General features: G+C 34.1%; 1 protein-coding gene across 1 annotated transcript; it reads left to right on the top strand.

Moving 5' to 3' along the window:
* Positions 1 to 13,194: 13,194 nt before the first annotated feature.
* Positions 13,195 to 18,361, top strand: LOC130949922 (inositol oxygenase 4-like). The gene is made up of 12 exons (XM_057878519.1): positions 13,195 to 13,453; positions 14,203 to 14,466; positions 15,292 to 15,409; positions 16,205 to 16,286; positions 16,395 to 16,599; positions 16,758 to 16,817; positions 17,186 to 17,238; positions 17,475 to 17,597; positions 17,693 to 17,762; positions 17,932 to 18,010; positions 18,160 to 18,241; positions 18,335 to 18,361. The coding sequence occupies exons 1-12, from the start codon at positions 13,195 to 13,197 to the stop codon at positions 18,359 to 18,361; spliced, it is 1,422 nt and encodes a 473-aa protein (XP_057734502.1).
* The last annotated feature ends 1,254 nt before the right edge of the window (positions 18,362 to 19,615 follow it).

Genomic DNA, 19,615 nt, shown 5'->3' with positions numbered 1-19,615 from the left:
GATAAATAAAATTGGGTTACCTTCCAACAAGCACTTCTTTAATGTCAATAGCTTGACAATGGCTCTCATGGAGCCACAAGGTGATCAGGTCAATGTTGTATAGTTGTCCACACCAAACTTAGAGTTTAGATATGGGATCTTAACACCAAACTTAGAGTTTGGTTGTGGCCTCACAACACCAAACTTAGAGTTTGACTGTGTGGGCTCTTCTTGACTCTGAACTAAGAGAAGCTCTTCATGCTTACTCTCTTCTGTCACAGAGGGATGGCCATGTGCCTTAAACACAAGGTATTCCCCATTCAATTGAAGGACTAATTCCCCTCTGTTGACATCTATCACAGCTCCTGCTGTGGATAGGAAAGGTCTTCCAAGGATGATGCAATCATCCTCTTTCTTCCTAGTGTCTAAGATTATGAAATCAGCAGGGATGTAAAGGTCTTCAACCTTTACTAACACGTCCTCTACTATTCTATAAGCTTGTCTCAATGACTTGTCTGCCAGTTGTAATGAGAACAAGGCAGGTTGTACCTCAATGATCCCCAGCTTCTCCATTACAGAGAGTGGCATAAGATTTATCCCTGACCCCAGATCACACAGAGCTTTTTCAAAGATCATGGTGCCTATGGTACAAGGTATTAAGAACTTGCCAGGATCTTGTTTCTTTTGAGGTAGAATTTTCTGAATCCAAGTATCCAGTTCATTAATAAGCAAGGGAGGTTCACTTTCCCAAGTCCCATTACCAAATAACTTGGCATTCAGCTTCATGATAGCTCCTAAATATTGAGCAACTTGCTCTCCAGTTACATCTTCATCCTCTTCAGAGGATGAATAGTCTTCAGAGCTCATGAATGGCAGAAGGAGATTCAATGGAATCTCTATGGTCTCTGTATGATCCTCAGATTCCTTTGGATCCTTAATAGGAAACTCCTTCTTGTTTGAGGAACGTCCCAGGAGGTCTTCCTCACTAGAATTTTCATCATCCTCCTCCCTTGTGCATTCGGCCATATTGACTATGTCAATGGCTTTGCATTCTCCTTTTGGATTCTCTTCTGTATTGCTTGGGAGAATACTGGGAGGAGTTTCAATGACTTTCTTACTCAGCTGGCCCACTTGTGCCTCCAGATTTCTAATGGAGGATCTTGTTTCACTCATGAAACTGAAAGTGGCCTTTGACAGATCAGAGACTACATTGGCTAAATTAGAAGTGTTTTGTTCAGGATTCTCTGTCTGTTGCTGAGAAGATGGTGGATATGGCTTGCTATTGTTCAGCCTGTTGCGTCCACCATTGTTAAAGCCTTGTTGAGGCTTTTGTTGATCCTTCCATGAGAAATTTGGATGATTTCTCCATGATGGGTTATAGGTGTTTCCATAAGGTTCACCCATGTAATTAACCTCTGCCATGGCAGGGTTCTCAGGATCATAAGCTTCTTCAGAAGCTGCCTCTCTAGTACTGTTGGATGCATGTTGCCATCCATTCAGATTTTGAGAGATTATGTTGACCTGTTGAGTCAACACTTTGTTCTGAGCCAATATGGCATTCATAGTATCAATTTCAAGAACTCCTTTCTTCTGAGGTATCCCATTATTCACGGAATTCCTCTCAGAAGTGTACATGAATTGGTTGTTTGCAACCATATCAATGAGTTCTTGAGCCTCTTCAGGCGTTTTCTTTAGGTGAATAGATCCACCTGCAGAATGGTCTAATGACATTTTCGAAAATTAAGATAGACCATAATAGAATATATCTAATATGGTCCATTCTGAAAACATGTCAGATGGACATCTTTTGGTCAGCTGCTTGTATCTTTCTCAAGCTTCATAGAGGGATTCACCATCTTTTTGTTTGAAGGTTTGAACATCCACTCTCAGCTTGCTCAGCTTTTGAGGAGGAAAGAATTTATCCAAGAAGGCAGTGACCAGCTTATCCTAGGAGTCCAGGCTATCCTCAGATTGTGAATCCAACCATATTCTAGCTCTGTCTCTTACAGCAAAAGGGAAAAGCATGAGTCTGTAGACTTCAGGATCAACTCCATTCGTCTTTACAGTCTCACAGATCTGCAAGAACTCAGTTAAAAACTGATAAGGATCTTCAGATGGAAGTCCATAAAACTTGCAGTTTTGTTGCATTAAGGCAACTAGCTGAGGTTTCAGCTCAAAGTTATTGGCTCCAATGGCAGGAATGGAGATGCTTCTTCCATCAAATTTGGATGTTAGCTTTGTGAAGTCACCAAGCATTCTCCTTGCATTATTATTATTTTCGGCTGCCATCTCCTTCTCTTGTTCTAATGTTTCTGAAAGGTTACCTTTAGAATAATTTAATTTAGCTTCTCTTAATTTCCTCTTCAGAGTCCTTTCAGGTTCTGGATCAATTTCAACAAGAGTGCCTTTTTCCCTGTTCCTGCTCATATGAAAGAGAAGAAAACAAGAAAAGAAAGAGGAATCCTCTATGTCACAGTATAGAGATTCCTTTATGTTAGTAGAAAAAGAAGGGGTAGAAGAATGAAGAGAGAGATTCGGATTTTTGGATGAAGAGAGGTGGAGAGAAGTGTTAGTAATTAAATAATTAAATAGAAAAAGAAAAGAAAGGGAAATTTCGAAAATAATTTTGAAAAAGAGGTTAGTAATTTCGAAAATTAGAGATAAAATGTAATTAAATTAAAACATGAAACAATTAGTTAGTTAAAAAGAACTTTTGAAAAAGGGGTGAGATATTTTCGAAAATTAGAGAGGGAAAAGTAGTTAGGTGGTTTTGAAAAAGATAAGAAACAAACAGAAGTTAGTTAGTTGATTGAAAAAGATTTGAAATCAAAATTGAAAAAGATAAGAAGATAGCAAGTTAGATAAGATATTTGAAATCAATTTGAAAAGATAAAATTTTTTAAAAAGATAAAATAAAAGATAAAAAGATTTAGTTCAAAATTTTGAAATTATTTACTTCACTAACAAGAAACTTCAAGATAAGATTCTAGAACTTAAAGATTGGACCTTTCTTAACAAGAAGTAACAAACTTCAAATTTTTGAACCAATCACATTAATTATTAGTGAATTTTCGAAAATATGATGTAAAGATAAGGAAAAGATTTTGAAAATATTTTGAAAAAGATTTTTGAAATTTTCGAAAAATAGAAAAAAATGAAAAAGATATGATTTTTGAAAAGGGTTTTAAAAAAATAAGAATTTTAAAATTGAAATTTTGACTTGACTTGTAAGAAATAACTAATTTTTAAAATTTTTGACCAAGTCAATCCAAAAATTTCGAAAATTTGGAGGGAAATAAGGAAAAGATATATTTTTTTTTGAATTTTTAATTATGAGAGAGAAAAACAACAAAAATACTTAATGCATGAAACTTTTAGATCAAAACAATGAATGCTTGCAAAAATGCTATGAATGTCAAGATGAACACCAAGAACACTTTGAAGATCATGATGAACATCAAGAACAAAATTTTAAAAAATTTTTGATGCAAAGAAAACATGCAAGACACCAAACTTAGAAATCTTTAATGCATGGACTCTAACAAACAAAAAATGCATATGAAAAACAACAAACAACACAAAAAAAGAAAACATCAAGATCAAACAAGAGGACTTATCAAGAACAACTTGAAGATCATGAAGAACACTATGAATGCATGAAATTTTCGAAAAATGCAAGAAAAATTTTTTTAAAGCATGCAATTGACACCAAACTTAAAAATTGACTCGAAACTCAAACAAGAACACAAAATATTTTTGATTTTTATGATTTTATGATTTTTTTTGGATTTTTATTAATTTTTTTTCGAAAATATATTTTAGAAAAACGAAAAAGAAAAGAAAAATTTTGAAAAAGATTTTTGAAAAGAAAATTACCTAATCTGAGCAACAAGATGAACCGTCAGTTGTCCATACTCGAACAATCCCCGGCAACGGCGCCAAAAACTTGGTGGACGAAATTGTGATCCATGTTCTTTTGTACTTGTATGAAATCATTATTATGGCATCGGTTGTTTTCACAACTCCGTTCAACTAACCAGCAAGTGTACTGGGTCGTCCAAGTAATAAACCTTACGTGAGTAAGGGTCGATCCCACAGAGATTGTTGGCATGAAGCAAGCTATGGTCACCTTGTAAATCTCAGTTAGGCAGATTAAATTTGTTTATGGTTTCGAAAATAGAAATAAGAAAATAGAAATAATAAAAGGGATAGAATACTTATGCAGATTCATTGGTGGGAATTTCAGATAAGCGAATGGAGAGACTGTATGGCTCAAGGACGCCTACTTTCCTACTGCTTCAACTCAATCCTTCTTACTCCTTTCCATGGCAAGCTGTGTATAGGGGTTCACCGTTCGACGATGGCTACTTTCAATCCTCTCGGGAAAATGGTCCTCTGCGGCTGTCACTCGCATGGCTAATCGTCTGGAGGCATCACCTGGCCAAAGGCTACATCCCATCCTCGCAGTGAAAACTACGCTCACGCGCTCTGTCACAGCACGGCTAATCACTGGTTGGCTCCCGCGCCTACTGGAATAGAATCCCTTGATTCTTTTGCGTCTGTCACTAACGCCCAGCACTTGCGAGTCTGAAGCACGTCACAGTCATTCATTACCGGAATCCTACTCGAAATACCACAGACAAGGTTAGACTTTCCGGATTCCCAGGATCCTACTCAGAATACCACAGACAAGGTGAGACTTTCCGGATCCTCATAAATGCCGCCATCTATCTAGCTTATACCACGAAGATTCTGTTGGGGAATCTAAGAGATACACATTCAAGCTCTGTTGCATGTAGAACGGAAGTGGTTGTCAATCACACGCGTTCATAAGTGAGAATGATAATGAGCGTCACATAATTATCACATTCATCATGTTCTTGGGTGCGAATGAATATCTTGGAATAAGAATAAGATAGAATTGAATGGAATAAAATAGAATTGCATTAATACTTGAGGTACAACAGAGCTCCACACCCTTAATCTATGGTGAGCAGAAACTCCACCGTTGAAAATACATAAGTAAAAGGTTCAGGCATGGCCGAATGGCCAGCCCCCATGATCTGAGAACTATGTGTCCCAAGATGTCTAATACAATAGTTAAATGTTCTATTTATAATAAACTAGCTCCTAGGGTTTACATGAGTAAGTAATTGATGCATAAATCCACTTCCGGGGCCCACTTGGTGTATGCTTGGGCTGAGCTTGATCAATCCACGAGCTGAGGCTTCTCTTGGAGTTGAACTCCAAGTTATGACGTGTTTTGGGCGTTCAACTCCGGATCATGACGTTTTTCTGGCGTTTAACTCCAGACAGCAGCATGAACTTGGCGTTCAACGCCAAGTTACGTCGTCAATTTCCGAATAAAGTATGGATAATTATATATTGCTGGAAAGCCCTGGATGTCTACTTTCCAACGCCGTTGAGAGCGCGCCAATTGGAGTTCTGTAGATCTAGAAAATCCATTTCGAGTAGAGGGAGGTCAGATTCCAACAGCATCAGCAGTCCTTTTGTCAGCCTTTTTCAGAGTTTTGCTCAAATCCCTCAATTTCAGCCAGAAATTACCTGAAATCACAGAAAAACACACAAACTCATAGTAAAGTCCAGAAATGTGAATTTAACATAAAAACTAATAAAAACATCCCTAAAAGTAGCTTGAACTTACTAAAAACTACCTAAAAACAATGCCAAAAAGCGTATAAATTATCCGCTCATCAGTATATATAGGGAGAGGGGGTAGTGTGTATTCGGCCATTTAGGGTAGGAATGGGTGGGAAATTGGTTTTGAATTTTTGAAGGTAGGTGGGGTTTATGGGGAAGAGTTGATGGATGTGAGTGGTGAAGGGGGTGATTGGGAAGAGGAATTGAGGTGATTGGTGAAGAGTGTTGGGAATTGTGACATGGGGAATACAAATCACCAAAATAGGAATAGGAGGTAAGGTGGGAATATAGTAGGTGGGGATCCTGTGGGGTCTACAGATCCTGAGGTGATCCTGTGGGGTCCACAGATCCTGAGGTGTCAAGGAATTCCATCCCTGCACCAAATAGGCATGTAAATTGCCTTTGCACACCATTCTGGCGTTTAAACGCCGTGTGGTGCACATTCTGGGCATTCAACGCCCATGTAAAGCATGTTTCTGGCATTGATCGCCAGTTTCATGCTTGTTACTGGCGTTCAGCGCTAGCTTTTCCTCTCTAGGCACATTCCTGGCGTTCAGCGCCAGAATGTTGCTTGTTTCTGGCGTTCAGCGCCAGAATGATGCTCTGTTCTGGCGTTGAACGCCGGTCAAATGCATCTTACTGGCGTTGAACGCCAGCCTGTGCTTCCTCCAGGGTGTGATTTTTTTTTCTTCTGCTGTTTTTGATTCTGTTTTTAATTTTTATGATTTTTTCGTGACTCCTCATGATCATGTACCTAATAAAACACAAAATAACAATAAAATACAATAAAATAAAATTAGATAAATAAAATTGGGTTGCCTCCCAACAAGCGCTTCTTTAATGTCAATAGCTTGACAGTGGCTCTCATGGAGCCACAAAGTGATCAGGTCAATGTTGTATAGTCCCAAAACCAAACTTAGAGTTTGGATATGGGGTCTTAACACCAAACTTAGAGTTTGGTTGTGGCCTCACAACACCAAACTTAGAGTTTGACTGTGTGGGCTCTTCTTGACTCTGAACTGAGAGAAGCTCTTCATGCTTACTCTCTTTTCTCACAGAGGGATGGCCATGTGCCTTAAACACAAGGTAGTCCCCATTCAATTGAAGGACTAATTCACCTCTGTTGACATCTATCACAGCTCCTGCTGTGGATAGGAAAGGTTTTCCAAGGATGATGCAATCATCCTCTTCCTTCATAGTGTCTAAGATTATGAAATCAGCAGGGATGTAAAGGCCTTCAACCTTTACTAACACGTCCTCTACTATTCCATAAGCTTGTCTCAATGACTTATCTGCCAATTGTAATGAGAACAAGGCAGGTTGTTCAATGATCCCCAGCTTTTCCATTACAGAGAGTGGTATAAGATTTATCCCTGACCCCAGATCACATAGAGCTTTTTCAAAGGTCATGGTGCCTATGGTACAAGGTATTAAGAACTTGCCAGGATCTTGTTTCTTTTGAGGTAGAATTTGCTGAATCCATGTATCCAGTTCACTAATGAGTAAGGGAGGTTCACTTTCTCCAGTCTCATTACCAAACAACTTGGCATTCAGCTTCATGATAGCTCCTAAGTATTGAGCAACTTGCTCTCCAGTTACATCTTCATCCTCTTCAGAGGAAGAATAGTCTTCAGAGCTCATGAATGGCAGAAGGAGATTTAATGGAATCTCTATGGTCTCTATATGAGCCTCAGATTCCTTTGGATCCTTAATAGGAAACTCCTTCTTGCTTGAGGGACGTCCCAGGAGGTCTTCCTCACTAGGATTTTCGTCCTCCTCCTCCCTTGTGCATTCGGCCATATTGACTATGTCAATGGCTTTGCACTCTCCTTTTGGATTCTCTTCTGTATTGCTTGAGAGAATACTGGGAGGAGTTTCAATGACTTTCTTACTCAGCTGGCCCACTTGTGCCTCCAGATTTCTGATGGAGGATCTTGTTTCACTCATGAAACTGAAAGTGGCCTTTGACAGATCAGAGACTGGATTGGCTAAATTAGAGGTGTTTTGTTCAGAATTCTCTGTCTGTTGCTGAGAAAATGATGGATATGGCTTGCTATTGTTCAGTCTGTTGCGTCCACCATTGTTAAAGCCTTGTTGAGGCTTTTGTTGATCCTTCCATGAGAAATTTGGATGATTTCTCCATGATGAGTTATAGGTGTTTCCATAAGGTTCACCCATGTAATTAACCTCTGCCATGGCAGGATTCTCAGGATCATAAGCTTCTTCAGAAGCTGCCTCTTTAGTACTGTTGGATGCATGTTGCCATCCATTCAGATTTTGAGAGATCATGTTGACCTGTTGAGTCAACACTTTGTTCTGAGCCAATATGGCATTCAGAGTATCAATTTCAAGAACTCCTTTCTTCTGAGGTGTCCCATTATTCACGGAATTCCTCTCAGAAGTGTACATGAATTGGTTGTTTGCAACCATATCAATCAGTTCTTGAGCCTCTTCAGGCGTTTTCTTTAGGTGAATAGATCCACCTGCAGAATGGTCTAATGACATTTTCGAAAATTAAGATAGACCATAATAGAATATATCTAATATGGTCCATTCTGAAAACATGTCAGATGGACATCTTTTGGTCAGCTGCTTGTATCTTTCCCAAGCTTCATAGAGGGATTCACCATCTTTTTGTTTGAAGGTTTGAACATCCACTCTCAGCTTGCTCAGCTTTTGAGGAGGAAAGAATTTATCCAAGAAGGCAGTGACCAGCTTATCCCAGGAGTCCAGGCTATCCTTAGGTTGTGAATCCAACCATATTCTAGCTCTGTCTCTTACAGCAAAAGGGAAAAGCATGAGTCTGTAGACTTCAGGATCAACTCCATTCGTCTTTACAGTCTCACAGATCTGCAAGAACTCAGATAAAAACTGATAAGGATCTTCAGATGGAAGTCCATAAAACTTGCAGTTTTGTTACATTAAGGCAACTAGCTGAGGTTTCTGCTCAAAGTTATTGGCTCCAATGGCAGGAATGGAGATGCTTCTTCCATCAAATTTGGACGTTGGCTTTGTGAAGTCACCAAGCATTCTCCTTGCATTATTATTATTTTCGGCTGTCATCTCCTTCTCTTGTTCTAATGTTTCTGAAAGGTTGTTTCAGGATTGTTGTAATTTAGTTTCTCTTAGTTTCCTTTTCAGAGTCCTTTCTGGTTCAGGATCAATTTCAACAAGAGTGCCTTTTTTCCTGTTCCTGCTCATATAAAAGAGAAGAAAACAAGAAAAGAAGAGGAATCTTCTATGTCACAGTATAGAGATTCCTTTATGTTAGTAGAAGAAGAAAGGGGATAAGGAAAGGAGAATGGTTCGGATTTTTTTTTAGATGAAGAGAGGTGAAGAGAAGTGTTAGTAATTAAATAATTAAATAGAATAAGAAAAGAGAGGGAGAATTTTCGAAAATAATTTTGAAAAAGGAGTTAGTAATTTTCGAAAATTAGAGATAAATTGTAATTAAAATTAAAATTATTAATTAATTAAAAAGAATTTTTGAAAAAGAGAGAGGTATTTTTGAAAATTAGAGAAGGAAAAGTAGTTAGGTGGTTTTGAAAAAGATAGGAAACAGACAAAAAGTTAGTTAGTTGATTGAAAAAGATTTTAAAATCAAATTTTAAAAAGATAAGAAGATAAGAAGTTAGATAAGATATTTTGAAATCAATTTTGAAAAAGATATAATTTTGAGAAGGATAAGATAAAAAGGTAAGATAAAAATTTGAAGAAAAAGATATTTTGAAAAAGATTTAATTTTTAAAATGACTTAACTAACAAGAAACTACAAGATAAGATTCTAGAATTTAAAGATTGAACCTTTCTTAACAAGAAAGTAACAAATTTCAAATTTTTGAATCAATCACATTAATTGTTAGCATATTTTTGAAAATATGATATAAAGAGAAGAAAAAGATTTTGAAAAAAATAATTTTTAAATTTTCGAAAAAAATGGAAAAGATATGATTTTTGAAAAAGATTTTGAAAAGATAAGATTTTTGAAATTGAAATTTTGACTTGACTTGTAAGAAACAACTAATTTTGAAAATTTTTGACCAAGTCAACCCAAAATTTCGAAAATTTGGAGAGAAAAAAGGAAAAGATATATTTTTGATTTTTGAATTTTTAATTATGAGAGAGAAAAACACAAACATGACCCAAAACTTAAAAATTTTGGATCAAAACACATGATGCATGCAAGAACACTATGAATGTCAAGATGAACACCAAGAACACTTTGAAGATCATGATGAACATCAAGAACATATTTTTTGAAAAATTTTTGATGCAAAGAAAACATGCAAGACACCAAACTTAGACATCTTTAATGCATGGACACTAACAAACAAAAAATGCATATGAAAAACAACAAACAACACAAAACAAGAAAACATCAAGATCAAACAAGAGGACTTATCAAGAACAACTTTGAAGATCATGAAGAACACTATGAATGCATGGAGTTTTCGAAAAATGCAAGAAAAATTTTTAAAGCATGCAATTGACACTAAACTTAAAAATTGACTCAAGACTCAAACAAGAAACACAAAATATTTTTTATTTTTATGATTTTCTAATTTTTTTGGATTTTTATTATTTTTTTCGAAAATAAAGTTAGGAAAAACGAAAAAGAAAAGAAAATTTTTTGAAAAAGATTTTTGAAAAGAAAATTACCTAATCTGAGCAACAAGATGAACCGTCAGTTGTCCATACTCGAACAATCCCCGGCAACGGCGCCAAAAACTTGGTGCACGAAATTGTGATCATCAACAATGGCTCCAATAATTTGGTAGCTCTCACACGTGAATTACACTTAGTCACAACTCCGCACAACTAACCAGCAAGTGCATTGGGTCGTCCAAGTAATACCTTACGTGAGTAAGGGTCGATCCCACAGGGATTGTTGGTATGAAGCAAGCTATGGTCATCTTGTAAATCTCAATCAGGCGGATAATAATTGATTATTGGGTTTTCAAAAATATAAAGAGATAATTAATTTATTAATAAAGGATAGAAATACTTATGTAATTTCATTGGTAGGAATTTCAGATAAGTGTATGGAGATGCTGTGTTCCTTTTGAATCTCTGCTTTCCTGCTACTTTCATCCAATCCTTCTTACTCCTTTCCATGGTAAGCTGTATGTAGGGCATCACCGTTGTCAATGGCTACATCCCATCCTCTTAGTGAAAAAGGTCCAAATGCTCTGTCACGGCACGGCTAATCATCTGTCGGTTCTCGATCATGTTGGAATAGAATCCCTTGATTCTTTTGCGTTTGTCATCACGCCCAACAATCGCGAGTTTGAAGCTCGTCACAGTCATTCAATCCCAGAATCCTACTCGGAATACCACAGACAAGGTTTAGACTTTCTGGATTCTCATGAATGCTGCCATCAATTCTAGCTTATACCACGACGATTCTGATTAAGGAATCCAAGAGATATGCGCCCGGCCTAAGGTAGAACGGAAGTGGTTGTCAGTCACGCGCGTTCATAGGTGAGAATGATGATGAGTGTCACGGATCATCACATTCATCATGTTGAAGTGCAACGAATATCTTAGAACGGGAATAAATGGAATTGAATAGGAAATAGTAGTAATTGCATTAAAACTTGAGGTACAGCAGAGCTCCACATCCTTAATCTATGGTGTGTAGAAACTCCACCGTTGAAAATACATAAGTGATGAAGGTTCAGGCATGGCCGAGAGGCCAGCCCCCAAGGTCTAAGAACTAAACGTTCAAAGATGTTCCTTAGATCTAAAGTGATCAAAAGATGTCTAATACATTAGTTAAATGTCCTATATATACTAGACTAGCTACTAGGGTTTACATGAGTAAGTAATTGATGCATAAATCCACTTCCGGGGCCCACTTGGTGTATGCTTGGGCTGAGTTTGATCTATCCACGAGCTGAGGCATTTATTGAAGTTGAACTCCAAGTTATGACGTGTTTTGGGCGTTCAACTCCGGATCATGACGTGTTTCTGGCGTTTAACTCCAGACAGCAGCATGTACTTGGCGTTCAACGCCAAGTTACGTCGTCAATTTCCGAATAAAGTATAGACTATTATATATTGCTGGAAAGCTCTGGATGTCTACTTTCCAACGCCGTTGAGAGCGCGCCATTTGAAGTTCTGTAGCTCCAGAAAATCTATTTCGAGTGCAGGGAGGTCAAATTCCAACAGCATCAGCAGTCCTTTTGTCAGCCTTTTTCAGAGTTTTGCTCAAGTCCCTCAATTTCAGCCAGAAATTACCTGAAATCACAGAAAAACACACAAACTCATAGTAAAGTCCAGAAATGTGAATTTAACATAAAAACTAATGAAAACATCCCTAAAAGTAGCTTGAACTTACTAAAAACTACCTAAAAACAATGCCAAAAAGCGTATAAATTATCCGCTCATCACCATGCTATCTTAGTGAATAAATGGGAGAAAAGTTGACGAAACCCTCTAAATTCAACAGAAAATAAACCCTAAAAATGGGATTTATCAAAGTTCAAGTAAGTGAACTCTCTAATCTTACTCAAAATACACATCAATATGAAGCCAAAGTTCCAAGATTAGAAAGAGATATTGATATCTCTTTACTAGAAAGGGATCCATGAAAGCGACATCCAATTTGATAGTATAATGTCAATGAACGTGATAAGATTCCTAGAGCATACATAAGAGCTGGTCCATACCAACCAACAAATATTAGCTATTCAGCTTCTGGTAATAGTAATCACCGTCGATGTATTCAATCTTCTGGGTCTAAGAAATTTTCAAGTCGGTTAAAATATTCACCAGAAAAGATGCTGCTTATTGTTTGCCTTACTACTTATTTGGTAAATATTATGGTGCTTGCAATGATGGAAAAAATACATTTTCAGATTTAGGATTTAGTAATTGGAAGAAAGTAAACAATGGAGTGAATTGTGCATTTGTATGTCATGAGGGTTCTAGTCCTAATAATTCTCCCCATAATTTATGTGTGAAATCTTGTGATGATTTAATGGCTCAATCTAAGCATATAGACAAAGTTCTTGATAGGCATAGTGATGAAACAATTTCAAATAATCGCTTAAGATTAAAGACATATATTGATGATATTCGATGGATTACATTTCAAGCATGTGCATCTAGAGGCGGCAATGAAAGTCCTGGATCTTTGAATAGGGGAAATTTTATGAGTTAAATAAACTCTTAGCTTCCCGTAATCAGAATGTTAATAATGTTATCCTTGAAAATTTTCCTTGAAATGCTCAATATATATCTCCCAGTGTTCAAAAAGATATATTGCATATCTTTGCTAGAAAAGTGCGTGGAACAATTCGAGAAGAAATTGGTGATTCTAAATTTTGTATAATTATTTATGAAGCAAGAGATTAGTCAAAGCGAGAACAAATGTCTGTGGTTTTGAGATTTGTAGACAATCACGATTGTGTTAAAGAAATATTTTTTTATCTTATACATGTTTCTTATATGTGTTCTTTGACATTGAAAACAAAAATTTCATCAGTTCTTTTTCATCATAATCTTGATGTTCAAAATCTTAGGGGACAAGCGTATGATGGAGCTAGTAATATGCGTGGTGAATTGAATGAATTGCAAGCTCTATTTTTGAAAGATTTCCCTTTTGCTTATTACATTCATTGTCTTGCTCATCGATTAGAATTAGCACTTATTTCTGCAGCCAAAGAAGTTTGCTATGTTCATCAATTCTTTTCAAAACTTACACTAATTGTGATTGTTGTGACTGTTTCTCCTAAATGTCATGATCAGTTAAGGGTTGCTCAAGCAAGTAATGTTGCAAACTTAATTGCCAATGATCAAATTGTGACAGGTAGTGGACTTAATCAAAGAGTTGAAAATATTAGATGGGAGTCTCATTTGAATTCTGTACATAGCTTGCTATGCATTTTTTATGCTACTTGTGAAGTTCTTTAAAAAACACTGAAGAAGGCAATTTTTCCACTCGTGGTAATGTTAGTGCTGCTTATGATGCTATCACATCCTTTAAATTTGTCTTTGTTTTGCATTTGATAAGAAATATTTTAGAAGTTGTTAGTCATGATCTTTATCAAGTTTTCAATGACAAAATCAAGACATATTGAATGCTTTAACTCTGGTTTCTACTACCAAGACTTTAATCTAAAGAATGAGAGAATTGTGTTGGGAGGCTTTCATAAAAGAAGTTATATTATTTTGTGAGAAACATGAAGTTGAAGTTCCTGATATGAATGCATTGCATATCTCTAGAAGAGGCCGAACTCGCAAAATTGGTAAACAAATTTCAGTGGAGCATCATTACCATGTTAATTCATTTATGGCTGTAATTGATACATAATTGCAAGAGCTTAATGAAAGATTCAATGATAATATGGTGGAATCGCTTACTTTAAGTTCAACTTTAGATCCCAGAGATAATTATAAGTTTTTCAGTATCAACAAAGTATGTGAATTAGTAGAACGTTAATGGTTTTATCTGTGACTTCAGTGACCAAGAGAAATTTCACATTAGAATGCAAGCTCAACATTATGAACTTGATGTTCCTAATCATGTTGATTTAACTAACTTGTGCACAATTTCAGAGTTATGTCAAGGATTAATGAAGACAGGAAAGTCTTTTACATATCATTTGATTGATCGTTTGATTCGCTTGGTATTAACTCTCCCTGTTTTAACTGTTACAATTGAGAGATCATTTTCAGCTATGAATATTGTAAAGAATAGACTTAGAAACAAAATAGAAGATGAAATTCTTACTAATTGTCTTTTGATTTACATTGAGAAAATTGCTGAAAGATTTGACACAGATTCTATCATCAATGAATTTTATGATATAAAGAATCGATGTATATCACTTCGTTAATAAAAAGTGCACATATTTTTCTATACTTTAAATATATATTTTCTATTGGTATATTTTTATAATACATCTTACATTATAATTTATTTACATATTTTTTCAAATATTATATATGTTATGGCCCCTATGATAACATTTTTGGATCCGTTCTTAGTCGTAAGAGGATTTTGGGGAGAGTATGAATATATGGTGTGTTTAGAAATAAAAATAGATAACAGTTATTTAATTTTTTTAAAAAAATTAAGTATATTTACTAAAGTTTTATTTTAAATATTGTCTAAAACATAATTTTTAGCTACATTGCCAATATTTTAATAGCTACATTGCCAATATTTTAATACATATTAAAAGATAAATGTTACTAAATATCTAAAATATAATAGTGGGTGAATTTGGTAAGCTTACTGCTGGCATATAGTTGGTGGCATAAATTTAATTAATTGGAAAGTTACTAAGAATGGTATGGTTTTGGTTTGTACAGATAATGATAAATCCTCCAGAACGTCATTTTAGTTAAGGACTCCAAGATTTCAAATTTCACGACAAGGACTTGGTGTTGTACTATATAAACTCGTTTTGTCTTAGGTTATTGTCGCACCTATTTTCACTAGAGTTTCTTATTCCTTCTTCCAAGTTTCTAAGCTTCTTTGTCCTGTGTTTCTTCTTGCTTATTTGAAATAGAGAAAATGGTCATTCAAGCTGAGCAACCTGCCCATGGTTTGATTATGTTTTTCTTCTTCTTTTAAAAAAAAGTATTGGAGCGTTATTTTTTTTTAGGTAGAAAATTCCATATCTCAATTTTTTTTTCTAGGGTCCCAAGTTGAGGAGAAGAAGAACGTGCACACCAAAGAAACCAGTGAGCTTGTGCCGGCGGCAAAGGACAGAACGTTTAAGGCCCCAGAAAACAATGCATTTGGCCAATCCTTCAGGTTTCAGTTCCCCTTTCAATATTCTCTTTTATTTGATTTTTATTTCTTTGATTTAAAATTTACGATGATGATTTTAAGCAGATAACGGCGACATAAAATTACTCATCTAAAAAAATTTAAATTAATATAATAAGACATATAAATAATTATATCTATAATATAAATTTTGACATATATATAAAAGTCTTATTTAAACTTAAAATGAGATTGTGTATAGATATTATTTTCTTTTAAGATTTTTTGTCTTAAATTTTTTAATAATAAAAATTAAACTCTAACTTTCTTTAGTAATAGAAAAGACACATAAATTGCTACATTTCTTTATCTAATATTTTTAACAATTTGATTTTGTTTTAAATGTTAAATATGCAACTAATTACATATGTCAATATAATTTAAAAATAAAAAACCTAACTTAAACTTAGTTTGCTCTAATTTTACTACATAAAGGGCGAGAAAAATTTTGTATCTTTGTGACCCACGTGCTCTCAATAAAACTGAAATTTTTTTTTATATTTTTGAAAGAATTTAATTTTGATCACAAAGTAAAGCACTTTTTATATATATATACCAAATTATATATCAATAATATAACAACTTTTTATATATAATTACTGTTTAATAATTATTTAAAATAATAAATATTATTAGATAATTGTGTAAAATAATTTACAAATTTGTAACTCTTCTTAAAAAACTTACATATATCATGCAATATTACACGTACAAACTTGTAAAAATTGGTTCAAATATCGATCAAAGTAAAATTAGTCTTCTAATGAAATTGTTTGGCAGGGATTATGATATTGAAAGTGAAAGACAAAAAAGTGTGGAAGAATTCTATAAATTGCAACACATTAATCAGACATACGATTTCGTAAGCCAAATTCTTATTTTCCTCAAACATGTTTATATATACTAATACACAATAACATGAATGCTCAATGCTAATAATTCATGAAAATTCCATTTTCTAATAATATAGGTAAAGAAAATGAGGGAGCATTATAAAAAATTGGACAAAGCAGAAATGAGTATATGGGAATGTTGTGAGTTACTTAATGAAGTAGTGGATGATAGTGATCCTGATTTGGATGAACCTCAAATTCAACATTTGTTGCAAACTGCAGAAGCTATTAGAAAAGATTATCCTAACGAAGATTGGTTACATTTGACTGCTCTCATCCATGGTAATTAAATTTGAAATCTTAGATTTTTTTTTAATTTTCTATTATAAAGGTTAATTAGTTTAATTTTAGTTATTTTTTGTCATTTTGTTTTAAGAACGCTTTTTCATTATTGATAGATAGTTAATATGAATTGACAAATGAATATTTGTTTATTTCAGATCTTGGAAAGATTCTTCACCTTCCTCAATTCGGTGAGCTTCCTCAATGGGCTGTTGTTGGTGAGAATTTTTCTTATTCTTTATGATATTTTTTTTTTGAAATGAAATAATCTTTTGACTATTATTTTTTAGAAATAAAATTTAATTACAATATTTAAAATTAATTATCATTTTAAAACCATAATATAAAACCAAATTTTTATTAGGTCATTTACGGCTACATTAAGGTTGAGAGAGTGTAAATAATTAATTATAAAAATATTTGTGTTGTAATTATTTTGATTCAATTTACAATATTTTAAATAAGACACATCCCTATATTTCATGTATAATTATTTTATCACTCTTTAAATTCCCAATTAGCTAGTTTTGGCATGTTACTTTAAATTTAAAATTTTAACCAAATGATTAAATATATATATTTGCAGGGGATACCTTTCCTGTTGGTTGTGCCTTTGATGAAAAAAATGTTCACCACAAGGTAGCCTTCCTCTTCTAACAAAACTATAAAAATGACCCCTTTTTTTGCATGTCTCTAAAACAATCATGTTAAATTTATATTAAAATCAACAATCAGTATAAAATACATATTAAAAATAAATTAAATTATACATATATTTATAAATAATATATAATGGTTAATTTTAGTGTACAAATAATATATTTTTAATCTAAAATTATCATCGACCAATAATATAAACTTTTTCTATGCTTCAGTATTTCAAGAAAAACCCAGATAGCAAAAATCCTGCTTATAACACTAAAGAAGGAGTCTATAGTAAAGGGTGTGGATTAGACAATGTACTCATGTCATGGGGACATGATGACTATATGTATATGGTGAGTAATTAAATATATAGTTACAATTTATATATAATTTGTTTATTATTTTGTTCAAGATATATAATAAATTTATACTTCACTTGAATTTATAGGTAGCAAAGGAAAATGGAACCACTTTACCTTCACCTGGGTTATTCATTATTAGATATCACTCATTTTATCGTAAGTATCTTTATTTACTATGTGCTTTTCCTTTTATATCATAAGAAGGCATTTTTTGTTCGGCAACAAAAGTTCGTTTTATTTTGTAAACCCAAAAAAAAAAAATTCATAATTATTTTTTAGAATTTTCTTTCAATAACAATGTATTAAGCTTAAAACTCTTTTGCAGCTTTGCATAAGGAGGGAGCATATACTCATCTCATGAGTGAAGAAGATTTTGAGAACTTGAAGTGGCTTCACATTTTCAAGTTAGTCCTTTTTCTAATTTATATATATATATATATATATATATATATATATATATATATATATATATATATATATCAATTAATTTGCACACAGCATTTGGTATTATTACTATTTAATAACATCATGCATAATTATATGTATTATGTAGTAAATATGATCTCTATAGCAAAAGCAAAGTTTTGGTGGACGTTGAAAAAGTGAAGCCATACTATCAATCACTTATTGACAAGGTGGGGCACAAATTTCAGATGGATTATTATTTGAATTCCTTTTCTTGTTTCTTAATGTGACGTTCTTACTTTTCTTTTTGGATGCTTTTATAGTATTTCCCAGCAAAGTTGAAGTGGTGAAGAATCAATATAAGCTAATGGATCTACCCCAAGGGCCTGGAGGGAATTGATTAATTTTCCTTGAGAGCAAGTTAAAAAATAGGTTGAGACATATATATCAGCCTATTATTGCCTAGGTTGTAATGTATTCATTTCACAAACAGATTGCTTCATATGAGGCTTTTGAGTGATATATATACTCAATAATATGATGTAAAATATTAAAATGAATGAATGATGGATGTACCTGTATATATATGAATTCTTATTCATATATATTGTATCAACCCCAGTTTTTGAGTACGCGAGATCTTTTCTGAAAGTACGGGTTTCTTTGGAAGATCAGTAAGGGGAGAACCTCTGCTATACCATCAAGTATCTCAATCCTCATTATCATTATATTATCTTTAACTTAGGACCTTAGTTGAGATAAGCTCAACAACGCAATCGCAAAGAACCTAGTTTTTGAACCGTCTCAGTTAGGAGTTTTGATTCTGATTTTCGTAAATAGTCTCAGTTTGACGAACCGGACCCGATTCATGAGAGAAGAGAGATAATAGGATAATATTATCATTATATGAGTACTAGAAGCTTCTTGAATGATATTATAAGGTTACCTGGTCAGTTTTAGTTAAAAACAGAAAATCGGTTTAACCGGGTTCACAGTTTACTAGTGCAGCTTAGCACCAGCATTCTCTGATGACTTTAGCAATGCTAAGGCCTCATTATATATGTTTTATTCTCATAATAAATATGTTACTAGTGTCAAATATGCTAATAGCTCAGGAAATAAGTTTTAGAGATGTTTTTACAAGTGTTCCGATACATCTAGTTTTAGTAGTTATACACGAGATATTTTAATATTATTTTAATCTACCTCCAAGCCAACCAATCACAACTCTCCCTACACCCTGAAAACTCCCAAGGCTGGTTCATTTGCTCCTTGTGGCCAAAATTCCCAAGAGAGAAAAAGAGAGAAAAGTTCTTAGTTCCAAATCTTCAAAGCTTGATTTCTGCTGAACTAAAACTCAAATCAAAATTCCAATCCAACCAAAATAATCCTCTCTTCTTTCTCTATATAATCATATGACTTATCAAGGCTGGAATCAAGGTGAGTTGGCTGCACCATCTCCCTTTTGCTTCTGTTTCAAGGAAACATGCTTAAACATGTGATTTCTTGATGTTCTTCCTTAGGAATCATGCTTAACTTAACTTGAGGGCCAAGAAACATTAATTTCCAGCAACTCTAAGGTGAGAAATCTCATCCAAACGTGC

This window comes from Arachis stenosperma, chromosome 9 (genome assembly GCF_014773155.1).
Source record: "Arachis stenosperma cultivar V10309 chromosome 9, arast.V10309.gnm1.PFL2, whole genome shotgun sequence".
Classification (NCBI taxonomy): domain Eukaryota; kingdom Viridiplantae; phylum Streptophyta; class Magnoliopsida; order Fabales; family Fabaceae; genus Arachis; species Arachis stenosperma.
Note: the sequence above shows the minus strand (reverse complement) of the source record. Positions and strands in the feature narration are given on the sequence as shown.